Source organism: Pan troglodytes, chromosome 10 (assembly GCF_028858775.2).
Source record: "Pan troglodytes isolate AG18354 chromosome 10, NHGRI_mPanTro3-v2.0_pri, whole genome shotgun sequence".
NCBI lineage: Eukaryota > Metazoa > Chordata > Mammalia > Primates > Hominidae > Pan > Pan troglodytes.
Genome location: NC_072408.2, coordinates 55,365,932 through 55,379,038, shown reverse-complemented (window position 1 = coordinate 55,379,038; position 13,107 = coordinate 55,365,932). Strand labels below are relative to the sequence as shown.

The 13,107-nt window shown below is 38.7% G+C and overlaps 1 protein-coding gene across 1 annotated transcript in view; it reads left to right on the top strand.

Annotated features, from left to right (window-relative positions):
* MUC19 (mucin 19, oligomeric) overlaps nt 1-13,107 on the top strand; it is a 188,144-nt gene that overhangs the window by 104,438 nt on the left and 70,599 nt on the right. Inside the window, exons 61-76 of the mRNA XM_063785772.1 lie at nt 3,628-3,681; nt 4,337-4,390; nt 4,783-4,827; nt 5,076-5,129; nt 5,554-5,607; nt 6,542-6,595; nt 6,747-6,800; nt 7,430-7,483; nt 8,865-8,918; nt 9,053-9,106; nt 9,779-9,832; nt 10,502-10,555; nt 11,500-11,553; nt 11,692-11,745; nt 12,725-12,778; nt 12,927-12,980. Coding sequence (XP_063641842.1) covers nt 3,628-3,681; nt 4,337-4,390; nt 4,783-4,827; nt 5,076-5,129; nt 5,554-5,607; nt 6,542-6,595; nt 6,747-6,800; nt 7,430-7,483; nt 8,865-8,918; nt 9,053-9,106; nt 9,779-9,832; nt 10,502-10,555; nt 11,500-11,553; nt 11,692-11,745; nt 12,725-12,778; nt 12,927-12,980 — 855 coding nt within the window. The remainder of the gene's footprint in view (nt 1-3,627; nt 3,682-4,336; nt 4,391-4,782; nt 4,828-5,075; nt 5,130-5,553; nt 5,608-6,541; nt 6,596-6,746; nt 6,801-7,429; nt 7,484-8,864; nt 8,919-9,052; nt 9,107-9,778; nt 9,833-10,501; nt 10,556-11,499; nt 11,554-11,691; nt 11,746-12,724; nt 12,779-12,926; nt 12,981-13,107) is intronic.

Genomic DNA, 13,107 nt, shown 5'->3' with positions numbered 1-13,107 from the left:
TATAAAAATCAGCAGGGCGTGGTGGCGTGCACCTGTAGTCCCAGCTACTCAGGAGTCTGAGGCAGGAGAATCACTTGAACCTGGGAGGCGGAGATTGCAGTGAGCCGAGATCAGGTCACTGCACTCCAGCCTGGGCGACGGAGCGAGACTCCGTCTCAAAACAAACAAACAAACAAACAAACAAACAAACAAAAAACACCAATAAAGCTCGCTTTTAAAATCACAAAGCTTAAATGTTTCCCATTTCTAACTAAAAGAATTGGAGCAGCAGGTTAAGAAGAATAAGTTTTTTATTGTAATAAACTGTGGCACTTCCTATTCTGAAATAAGATTTGGAGAATTTTATTTGACAAAACTATAATATTATTGTTTAATAAGTCCAAATTTTATAACTTTACTTCTTTTTACAATGATTCACAAATACTTATAGGGCAATTTCTTTTTCCTAACACTGAGTAAATGAACAAAATTATTATTTCAAGGCTACAGTATATTATTGCTTAAGGTTCTCAACTAGTAATATACTTAGTATGATAGCACTTGAAAAATACATCATTTCTCAATGTGCAGGTCTCTAACAGAACCCAGAATCTAATGACTACATTGCTCATTAATAGTTTAAGGAACAGAATGCTTACCTTTTTTTTTTTTCTTGTGAAGATTTATGCCGCATTATTCTAACTAGTGTTATAGTCTCCTGTGTAAATTAATTTTACCAACTGTTTGCTAGAAAATAATTAATTCAGTAATTTAATTCAAACTAAATTTGTATTGGCTCTTTATTCAATCTGTGGTTATGCAAATGTAAACAAATTGGCATGATTCATATTATATATTGAACAACATAATTATAAGTTAACAACATGGCCATGAACAGGTAGCTATTGGGACACAGTGTGTGACTATTGGGGCATAGTATGTCTTTTATCATTTTTGGCACTTTATAATCTCAAAACAGCTTTAATTAAATGTAACCAAATAATAATTACCTGTGTATAAATATTTTTCTTAGAAAAAAGGCAGTGTTTTGTTTTCAGTTTGATAATCTGTAATCATAGAAATCATACATGATTATTTAAAAGAGCACTTTACAATATGTCTCACAAGAGAACATTTACTCTGACTTAAATTTCTAAGATAAGCCTCTATAGGAATAACATCTGTTTCTTAAACAAAATTTAATTATCATGGCATTTGCCACACTGAAGCAAAATTTTTAAAGGAAATTCAAATAAATTATTTAATTTAAATGTGGATTTAGTTTATCCTTTAGTAAGCTCTGTTAGAATTCCACCACAACTAATTGTAGGTAAGCTGAAATTCAATGACATGAAAATTTATTTCTGCACAATGTGCTTGAAATAGAATTTCTATCTTTTCCATTTGAGCACTGAAAAACATTTAAAGGACTGTGTGTGACATGCGTCTCAAATTATAACCTAATATACAAATTAATCTTTGTAAATGGAAATAAATCAAATATTTACATTTATAAATATATTTGTTTTTAAATTTCGGTGACATCAAAAAAGCCTGAAGTAGCAGGTGAAAAAATATGAGATTATGAATGTGCATTTGAAAATATAATGTTACATTAATGGAATAGAACACATGGTACCAGAAGTCTTACTTTATCTGATTAATAAAACATGAACTTCAAATTTGATTTTTGTAGAATAGGGCTTTTGATATTTCTATTCTCATGCCTTCTTAAATCATAATAAAGGTGTATTGAATCCTTTATATAATACTTAAATTCTACAGTGATTGTATACAAGTATACAAACTCAGACAGACCAAAATCACTACCAAAACATCCCCCTTATTAAAAAGAGGTAGCACAGTATTTCTCAGCATATTGAGTTATTTGTCACCTACTATTTACAAGAAAATTATTTAGCTTTTAATGTATCCTGATATCTCTTTTTTAAACTTAAAAACAGTTTAAAAAAATTAGCAAAAGTAGCTGATTCTTTTTTTTGTTTGTTTTTGTTCTTGTTTTTTCAAGACAGGGTCTTGCTCTGTCACCCAGGCTGGAGTGCAGTGGCACAATCTTGGCTGACTGCAACCTCCACCTCCTGGGTTCAAGTGATTCTCTTGCCTCAGCCTCCTGAGTAGCTGGGATTACGGTGCGTGCCACCACACCTGGCTAATTTTTTGCATTTTTTAGTAGAGATGGGGTTTCACTATGTTGGCCAGGCTGGTCTCAAACTCCTGACCTCAGGTGATCTGCCCACCTCAGCCTCCCAAAGTGCTGGGATTACAGGCATAAGCCACCGTGCCTGGCCAAGAAGCTGATTCTTTAGAACATCTCACTTTAAAAAAAAATGATTTCTCCTTCTGATCCTTTTAGCACTTAACATTGGAATATAAGCTCCCTGAAAACAGGCATTTTTGTCTTATTTTTCCCTGATTTAAAACCTCTTCATGGCCCTTATCTGATGAGGTGATTGATTTCCATACTTGTCCCCCTGTTCCATTAGATTCTACCTTTGTTGAAAGGGGACCAAGCCTTATGCATCATTAATGTCTTACTTGGGGAGCTTTGTGTATAACAAACACTCAATACAGCTGAAATATGTTTAGCTTTCATTCACTATCTATTTGAATAATGTAGGCATTATTTTCCCTAATTTGCTGGTAAGGAAACTGAGATTCAGAGATTTTTAACCTGCTTAAAACCACACAACTCTTTTGATTCCAACGCCTGAGCTCTTTCTACTCCTCTGCATTTCCTTTAGTCTAGACTATTGTAGGCAAGTTTCCTCTCTTCCAGTTTTCTCTATTCTCAGATGTGTTCTATCCGAAGCAGTGGTCAGTGGTCCTCTATTGACTGTTATCTCTGTTCATGTCATTTCTGTCATCAGTCTATGTTAGCAGCTACCCATTGCCCTTCAAGTAAATTCTAAATGCTTTAGTGTAGTATTTGAGTCCTTGGAGACCCCATCTACTTTCCAAACTTCTCATCAGCCCCCTTCACATAACAACTTTTAGCCTCACTTGAATTAGTTGTTGGCACTGTTAGAAGTTCCTTTATAAAATTTTATAAACTGATCACTAGGAAGTTGTTTTCTCACTGAATTTGAGCTAAGTTTTCAGTTATTTTTCACTCATTCTATGTTCATATAACACATATTGCTATGTTTCCCTAAACCTTGGCTCTTACTATGTCTTCTGCCTGATGTTCCCTTCCTGGACTTCACATAGACAAATCCTAAGCAATGGTAAAGATCTAGATGCTGTCTTTTCCAGAAAGCCTTCCTTGACCCCACTAAGAAGGAGTAATGCTCAGCAGTTTCTCATTGTCTCAGGTACTCAGTATATATAAACTGTCTTTTGTAGCAGAGAGCTAAGGCATACTGAGATCAAACTAGGTGAACACAAGAGATCATCTTTCATCTTTGTCAGGGAAGGCCAGGAAAGGACATCTCAAGTAGAGAACATTGCCACTCCCTATGATTTACAAATGGAATAGTTCAAGCAGAGAAACTCGTAGAATTATAGATTTGTTAAGTACCCAGAAAAGGCTACTTGCTATAGCAAAGAACACACAGATAGTGTCTAGATTCAGATCTTCTCATGGCAGAATGAGTCAGTATGGTGACCTCTGGACTTTCTGTGTTTCAGGTACCGCTGGGGTAACCACTGGCACAACTCTTGCCCCTAGAAGTTTCAACATAGGTGAGAACAAGCTGAGTAGAATTTTCCCATTGGAACTTCTTTCAAGGAGCTATCTCCTCAGGTTTTATTTCTAGGCAAAATTATCATGATAATAATCCAAAATCCTTAATGTCTTCCCAATTGTGTCTTTCTTCTTTTCCTCATTCTCAGAGGCCACAAGTTCCTAGGAGGAAGCAGAATCTCTGTAGGTGGAATAGCTCCAGCTCAGCCTGCTAAGCCATTACTGCACTTTTTGATCATCTTTCATTAAGCAGTGTTGCCTGAAATGCAGCCACACTGCTTTATTCCATAAACTAAACCTTTAAAAAAATGCAACGCAGTTACTAGATAACAAATGACAAGCTTGAGGAGCCTAAGACTTCCTTCTACCTTAAGGAGCTCATTCAGTGCACTAAGAAGTCAAGTCACTGGCCACTGGATATATGTGTACTGAGCAAACTTCCATTTCCAAGCACCGAATCTCAAAGACACTAAAGCGCCTAGAATGTTGTTAGGAAATTTGCTATAAGAAAGAGATGCTACATTGGAAACACAGATTAATTCTTGCCATTCGAAAGCTCAAAGAAAGAGCATCCTGATATATTGTAAGACATACAAATTTTTGAAAAAGCAATTCCCTAGTCATGGCATGTTGACCACCATTTCTTTATTTCAGGAACTTCTGGTGGAATTTCTGGGAAAACCCTCAAACCTGGAAGTTATGTCTCAGGTAAGTCACCACATACCAGGACATCCTGGAGGGAGCCACTTAGGTAATACAGTTGACCCAGCATGCTTTTCTTTTTCTTTTCTTTTTTTTTTCTTTTGAGATAGGGTCTCACTCTGTTGCCCAGGCTGGAGTACAGGGGCATGATCTTGGCTCACTGCAGCCTTGACCTCCTAGGCTCAGGTGATCCTGCCACCTCAGCCTCCCAGGTAGCTGGGACTACAGGCTATTTTTTGTAGAGATGGGGTTTCATTATGTTGTCCAGTCTGGTCTCAAACTCCTGGACTCAAGTGATCTGCCAGCCTTGGCTTCCCAAAGTGGTGGGATTATAGGTGTGAGTCACCACACCCAACCGTCAGCATGTTCTTACTTTTTCCCTTTCTTTTCTTTCTCAGAGGCTACAACTGCTACAGGGACTCCTGGAGCAGGACCGTCAGGAGGTGAGTGTTCTCATTCCAAGACTTTGGGTTCTGTTGATTCATTGTTTGGGATTGCAGCTTAAAACAGAAGAATACGAAGGTTGAGGACACATTTTACACAAGGCCAAGTCAAATTGTGAATCCCTCTGGAACTGCCATTTTCATGACCCTCCAACAAGTGTGCCTGAGTCCTGGCTTTCAGAACTAGTTCTCTGAAGTCAGGAATGAGACCGTCATTGCTTTAAAGTTCACAGAATTTTTTTTCACAGGCACCACTATCATTTCTCCTGAAGTCAGTACCATTTCAGAAGTTTCCAACACAGGTAAAATTCCATAAAGAAAATGTAAGCTGGCTCTTACTCCTATGTGAGTTTTGTGCATGTGTATGTGTGTGCATGGGAATGGTTTAAAGATGACATGAAATCAACCACAAAAGTATCACAGAGACATTTCTAAAGAACTTTATATTTCATTTTTCTCCCTCTGTAGTCATCCCTGGTACACCAGGGAGACATAACAGGAATTGAAACAGGCAGGCATGAAATGAGCCTCCATCCCTCTGTCAGCAGGCTAGAATGTAGGGGTGTTCACTGGCAAGTCGCCTGCGAATAAATGAGCCAAGGAAATGAAATGAGAGAAGGACACTCCTAATTTAGCATTTGCACCATTTATAACATTAAGTCCTGAGAAAGGCCCTTTTAGTTGCTTCCATGATGAATTTGCTAAATTTGCTTTTTCTTGTTTTAGGTATCACTGGAGTAGGCTCTGAGACATCTGTTGAAACAGGAATTTCCAACACAGGTAAAGTTGAAAGAAAACCATCTCTATGGACACACAGATGACATGATGTTTTTTTGTAGAGTTGTTCTGATGAATAACACAAAATCTGTCTTCCCACTAGTGCAACTCCCCAGAATTTACAATTCCATATCATGTCTCAAAGGCTACAATTTCTGCAGAACACGTTGGCGCCACTGAAGCTTCATTCACAATAGGGGAGAAGGAGCAACTCATGTCTTTGTTGTTTTCAGATTTTGACACTCATAGCGAGACTAGAGAGAGGAGGATTCTGGAGAGCAGTTTGTATTTACTTTACTAATACTACATTTTTGGCCAACAAATTCTTTATCAGTTTAGACATTTTTCCAGAAAAGCTACTAATTACAGATTGCAGAATCATACTTCTAATCCCGGAAGACAGGATGATTATACTGATTGTTCTAAGTAACTTCTGCAGTGAAATTACAAACATTAGAAGCTTTTAAAACAGGAGGGGGTGATAAAACTTGCTGAGAAACACAGAGGAGCTACAAGAACCCAGGAAACACACCTGCCCTGTATCAATGCTTCCTTTTCACAAATGAAGAGCTAAATATTTTCACGATGTCTGGAGTTCTCAGCACACTCATGGCATTCTCAGCAATCACCCCACAGCAGGCACCACTCTTGCATCTGACAGCCAAGACACAGGGAGGAGAACAGGTGAGCATGGGAGAAACTCACATTGTCCTCCTGACTGAGAATACCAGGAAGATTATCACAGGTTGAGAACATTGTCACTTTGGTTGCTTTGGTAATCAAACGGTTTTTGAGAAAATACATAGGGCTCATCATCAGGGAAGAGCTAGGGAAAGTGCTAGTTAGATATAAGTTAGATTTAGATTCTTTCTAGAGGCAGGTCCATAGGAAAGAAAGATTAATCACCATGGTGATCCCAGTCCTCTTGGTGTTTCAGCTACGACTGGGGTGGCTCCTGGCACAACCCTTGCCCCTGGCAGTTCCAGTACAGGTGAGTCTGCAGGTTGGCAGGGAACTCTTCAGAGCTCCTCCCATAATTTGATCTCTTCTCTGGTGCTTGTCTTTTTAAGAGTAATATCTTATTCATTTCATAGTGATTGAATATTTTTCAAATATGTCTTTTCTGTTTTTCTGTCTCTCAGAGGCCACAACTTCCATAGGAGGAAGTGCATCAACAAGAGGAGGAATAGCCACAGGTGAGCATTGCTGGGTCATTGCACTCATTTGCCAATAATATCCAATAAAGACTGTGGTGCGAAATGAATCCATGTGACTGGATTCTCCCATATTGAGTACTGATCGAGAACATATTACCGTTGTTCATTGATGAAAGATCGGAAACTCAAATTTCATTCTTATTTCCTGTGCTGTAAGCAGATTCTCCTTCCACACCCAAGGCAGTCGTACAGTCATTTGATTGACAGTTATATAGATGATCTAGAGATAGCCCCCATTTCCCTGTTCCAGAACACTAGAAAAAAAAAAGTATCGATAAGTGAAAATGTCTTTGGTAGATATACTGTGGGAAGGATATTATATGAGAAATATACAGATGTCATTTTAGCATTTAAAACCCAGTTTACTGACATATTGAATAAGTATATAGATTTTATCAATTTATTTGCTTGTTGCCCATTACCGACTTTCTTAAGACCGTTGGGGCATTCTCTAGAAAGACTCTGGAACTTGGGAATGACAACACAGGCTAGTCCAAAAGCACACAGGGAATACTACACCTTGGCTGCTCAGGTGACAGGCTCCTAGGGCTACATAACCCTGTATGTATTCATACTGCAGTCTTTATTCTTGTTTTCTTTTCTCTCAGAAGCCACAGGTTCCACAAGAAGGGTCAGGACCACTGGATCAGAAGCTCCAGAAGGTAAGCTTCATCAGTCCCCAGGCTTCAGAGTTCTCATCTTTGCCCTGTTGTGGGATACTGAGGTAAACACATAAATGAGAATGAGGGCCAAGGAAAGACAGTTACTTTTTATCTGGAAGCACAACATCTATTCTGATCTTCTGAGTTATTCTGCTAAAGAATTTCAGAAACTGGGTGTATTAGTTTGTTCTCACGTTGCTTTAAGGAACTACCTGAGACTAGGTAGTTTATAAAGCAAACGAGTTTAATGATGGACAGTTCTGCAGGCTGTATGGAGGCATGGCTGGGAAGGCCTCAGGAAACTTACAATCATGGTGGAAGGTGAAGGGGAAGCAAGTACATCTTTACTTGGTGACAGTAGAGAAAGACAGAGTGAAAGAGGAAGTGCTACACACTTTTAAAGAAGCAGTTCTCGTGAGAACTCACTATCACAAGAACAGCAAGGGGGAAATCCAGCCTCTATGATCCAATCAGCTCCAACCAGGTTCCTCCCCCAACACTGGGGATTATAATTCAACATGAGATATGAGTGGGGACTGAGAGTCAAACCTTATCACTCGGTTATCTAAGTCAGGCATTGCTCCATTTCCTGTGTGACAATTTTAGTACTCTGGACACCTGGCTGAGGCCCACTGACTTGCAGCAGCCTCTGCAGAACCCCCAATTCTTCCATTCTGCTCCTCATGATTCCACAAAGCACTATAACCTGCTGACATCTATTGAACATATTTATTATACTTGTTTATTTTCTGTGATCCCTCTCCCACAAATGGAAACCTCACAGAGCAGAGACCGTTGTCTGTTCTTTTCACTGAGAAGAGAATGTCAGGTACAAAGGATTGCTTACAGAATATAAGATGAGTAACAAGTATGTACTTATTTTGAGTGTCACTCTGTTTACTTCAACAACTACCACCACGGTTTCACCTGGTGCCAGCAGCGGTTCACAGGGTCCCAAGCCAGGTAGGATGAACTACTTAAAATCACCAGTGGGAGGTATAAATATCTCATAGAAGTATATTATTATACATCTGATTATCGCAATATTATCAGTTACACAAACGAGAACATTTAGAATGTTCAAGACATTTTTCCTCCTCCAGGAACACCAGGAAACTACATCACTGAAAGTGAAGTTAGTAAAGTGAATTTAAGCATCTTTCCTTTTTTAACTGAATTTAAGCTATTACTGTTTTTGAATAGGCTGCAGGGGAAAGGATAATCCATAGCAAATCATCTGTGAATAGTTGGGGGAAAGTTATTCATTGTTAATTTCCTTTGGAAACCAGAGTTCTTAGGAAAGGTCTTCTAGTGGTTCAGGAACCCATTGATGATTCCAGTATTATTTGTCCTATTAGCTCCTTTATTTTTCTCATTTTAGGTACTTCTGGAGAATTCTCTGGGACAACCATTTCATCTGGAGGCTTCCACACAGGTAGTTGAGTGAGAACGAGTTCCTCATCTGGAATGCATGAGAACTTTGCAGAGCTGCAATAATAAACTAGCACTGTGATACTTTTCCCCAGTATCTCAGATTCCCCAGACCTCTTTATTCTCCTCTTTTCTCAGAAGCCACAACTCTCACAGGAGGTAGGGGCAGTATTGGAACTGAATCCAGAGCAGGTGAGGTGGAGCAGCTCATGATTTGGGATTTACCGTGAATCATGACTCTCATTAGCATGACTTGTTTGGAAGCGGGCTTTCCTACAGAATATTTTGCATTTATTTCTGGACAATGCATCTTAGAACAAATAGTTCTGCCTTTAAATTAAATATTTTCCCAAAAATTTACCAATATCATCTTAGAAGTGAGATGGCTCTTGTAATTGTTCTGAGAAATTTCTCCTGTAATGTTATATATAAGTATGGCCAGGATATTAGTAGGAGCAAAAAACATTTGTGATCCAGGGAAGGAGAGATAACGTAAATGAATCCTAGAAATACGTGTATAGAGGTTTCCATGCCCTGAAACCAATACAATTATTAGTGCTTTCTTGATGTCTCAAATTGCCAGCAAACTTAATTTTTTATGTTTCATCCCTGGCAGTAAATTGGTGAGTATGGAAAATTGTGTGTCTCCCTCTCATGGAATGTATATTGCTTCAAGCTGAGGAAGGGGCCCCTCTGATTGCATTGAGAATTAAATGGTTCTACAGGTTGACAGGGAACTCTTCAGAGCTCCTCTCATAATTAGATATTTCTTTTGGTATTATTGTTTATGAGAGTAATGTCATATCTGTTTCATGGCCTTTGAATATTTTCCAAATATGTTTTTTCTGTTTTTCTGTCTCTCAGAGTCCACAACTTCCCTACAAGAAAGTGCAAAAACAAGAGGTGGAATACTGACAGGTGAGCATTGCCGGGTCATTGCACTCACTTGGTAATAATATCCAATAAAGCCTGTGGTTTGAAAAGTATCCATACTCTCATTTCTCCCATATTAACATTGTTAGGAAAGTTCCTACCATTTTTCACTGACTAAATATAGAATCTCAAATTTCATTCTTATTTTTTGTGGTTGAACAGACTCTTCTATTGCCCCCCCAAGGTAAACATGCAGCCATTTGACTGACGGTTACATAGAAAATCTAGAGTTAGCTTCTATTTTCCTATTCATGAAATATTGAGAAAAGGAAGCCTAATAAGTTAAAAAAAATTGGGCAAATATACCATGGGAAGAATATTATTTGAGAAGTGTAGAGATTAGCTTTTGACATTTAAAGGCCAGTTTATTGAAATAATAAATAAGTATACAGCCTGTGTCCATTTATTTGCTTAATACTCGTTTCCCACTTCATGGTAATGAGGTAATGACCCACCGCTGCCCCATCCCTTTCTTAATAGCTACCAGTGGGGCATTCTCTGGGAAGACTCTGGAACCTGGGATTGACAACACAGGCAAGTCAAAAAGCACACAGAGAATGCTACACCATGGCTGCTCAGATGGCAGTCTCCTAGGGCAACGTAACCCTGTACTTCCCATACTGCAGACTTCATGCTTGCTTTCTTTTCTCTCAGAGGCCACAAGTTCCACAGGAAGGATCAGGGCGACCGGATCAGAAGCTCCAGGAGGTAAGGTTCACCAGTCCCAGACCTCAGGGTTCTCCTCATTTCCCTGTTATGCTGAGGTGAACACATAAGTGAGAATGGGGGCAAAGGAAAGGGGGTTACTTCTTGCCTGGAAGCACAACATGTATTCTGACCATCCTGAGTAGTCCTGGTAAGGAATTTCTGCCACTTGGCCATCTAAGTTAGGCATTGCTCCATGGCCTGTGTGACAGTGTTAGTTCTCTGGACACCTGGCTGAGGCCCACTGACCTGCAGGAGCTTCCCCAGAACCCTGATTCTCCCCACTCAGGTCATCATGATTCCACAAAGCACTATCACCTGTTGCCATCTCTCTAACATGTTTACTACGCTTCTTGCATATTTTCTATTTCCTCTCTCACAAACACAAATCTCACAAGGCAGTTACTTTGTTCTTTTCACTGAGAGGATTATGTCAGGCACAGAGGAAATGCTTACAAAATATGACATGAGTGACAGTCATATTCTTATGTAGAGTGTCACTGTTTACTTCACAGTTTCACTTGGTGTCAGCAGCAGTTTATTGGGTCTGAAGACAGTCAAGGAGGCTACTTAAAACACCATGGAAATGTAAAAATATCGACATGAGTGTATTCTTAAATACCTGATTATCACACTACCACCAATTACACAAATAAGAACATTGGAAATATAAAAATGTTTCCTCCTTTTTCCCTCTGGAATGGCAGGGAGCCACATCAGTGAAACTGAAATCAGTAAAGTGAAATTAAGCTTCCTTCTTTTTTTTTTGCTATGGTACAATGGAAGGAATAGTCAGTATGAGAACATTAAACAATAAGTTCACAAAAAATTATGGTGTACACTTTTTCTAAAACAGAAGTTGTCAAGAAAATTCTTCCAATGGTTCAGGAGCACAGTGCTGATTCCAGTACTGCTTGCTCTGTTAGCTCTTTATATTCTCGTTTTAGGTACCTCCGGTAAATTCTCTGGGACAACCATTTCATCTGGAGGTTCCCACACAGGTAGTTCAATGAGAAGGAAATTTCCATTTTGCATGAATGATAACTTTGTAGAGCCGCAATCATAAAATAGCGCCTCAATATTTTTTACTCATATCTCAAATTCCCCAGACCTCATGATTTTCCTCTTTCTTTCCTCAGAGGCCACAACTCTCGCAGGTGGCAGGGACAGCACTGAAAGTGAATTCAGAACAGGTGAGGAAGAGCAGCCCATAATTTGGGAGTTACCATAAATCATGTCTGTCATTAGGAAGACTTGCTTAGAAGTAGGATTTCCTACAGAATATTAAATATGGATTTACAGACAATGTAACTGCCGTCAAATATATTTTTTCATTTAATATTTCCCTATAAATATCCTGAAATCCTCTTTTCAAATGGGTTGACTCTTCTAGATGAGGTGTAAATGGGATGTAATTGTATTGAGAAATTTCCATATAATATTATATATAAATATTTCCAGTGTAATAGTAGAAGTTAAAAAGTTTTGATCCCAGGAAGTACAGATAACACAAATGAACTTTAAAAACATGCCTGCATAGATATTTCCTTGCCCCCAAAGCAAGAGAAATAATTATAGTATTAGGTCAATGGGGCAATGATTTTGCCCCATTGACCTAATGGGGAGCAATTAGGAGTAATTAGTTCTGGTGTTTTGTAGCAATGAGGTGCCTATGGTAAACAATGTTATGGTGTACATTCAAATGTTCTTGATAAGAAGATTCTGAATGTTCTACCCACAAAGCAATGATAAGTGAAATGATGGATAAGCTAAATATCATGACTTGATTATTACAAAATATACACATATATCAAAACCTCCCATATAACCCCCAGAAATATGTATACTTATACGAAAATTAAAAAGAAAAGTAAAAATAGATTAAATTATCATGAAATAAATAATTTTTTGCCTTCTACCCCTGGCAGTGTAACTGGTAAGTATGGGAGAAAACCACCTGTTTTGCTGTCATGGAATGTCAGGTATAATCCTGAAATTTTGCCCCTTTGACTCCATTGGTAGTTTATTAACGAATGGGAAAACACATCCGAGTGGCAGCCAGAGAAAGTGGCCTTTGACATCTTAAAGATGTAAACAGATTCCTTCTAGAGGCAGGTCTTCAGGAGACAATCAGGAGTCACTGTGGTGATGTCAGTTCCCCTTGTGTTTCAGCCACCATTGGAGTAGTTCCTGCTACAACTGTTGCTCCTGGCAGTTCCAAGACAGGTAAGTCAACAGATTGACATGGAATCTTCTACGTGCCCTCCCATAATTAGATATCTCCTTTGTATTATTTTTTGCAGGAGTAGCACCATATCTTCTCCACAATCCTTAAATATTCTCCAGGTAACTCTTATCTCTTTGTTTCCCTTAGAGGCCACCACTTTCCTAGGAGTAAGTGGAACAATAAGTGTTGGAAGAGCCACGGGTGAGTGCTGCTAGACTAAGACCTGTAATTCCTAATGACACCTTCAATAGTCTTCTGAAAATATCTATATGATTTGTATATGCTATATTGAGAAAATTCATAAAAAAGACTAGACAGTCTCCTTATT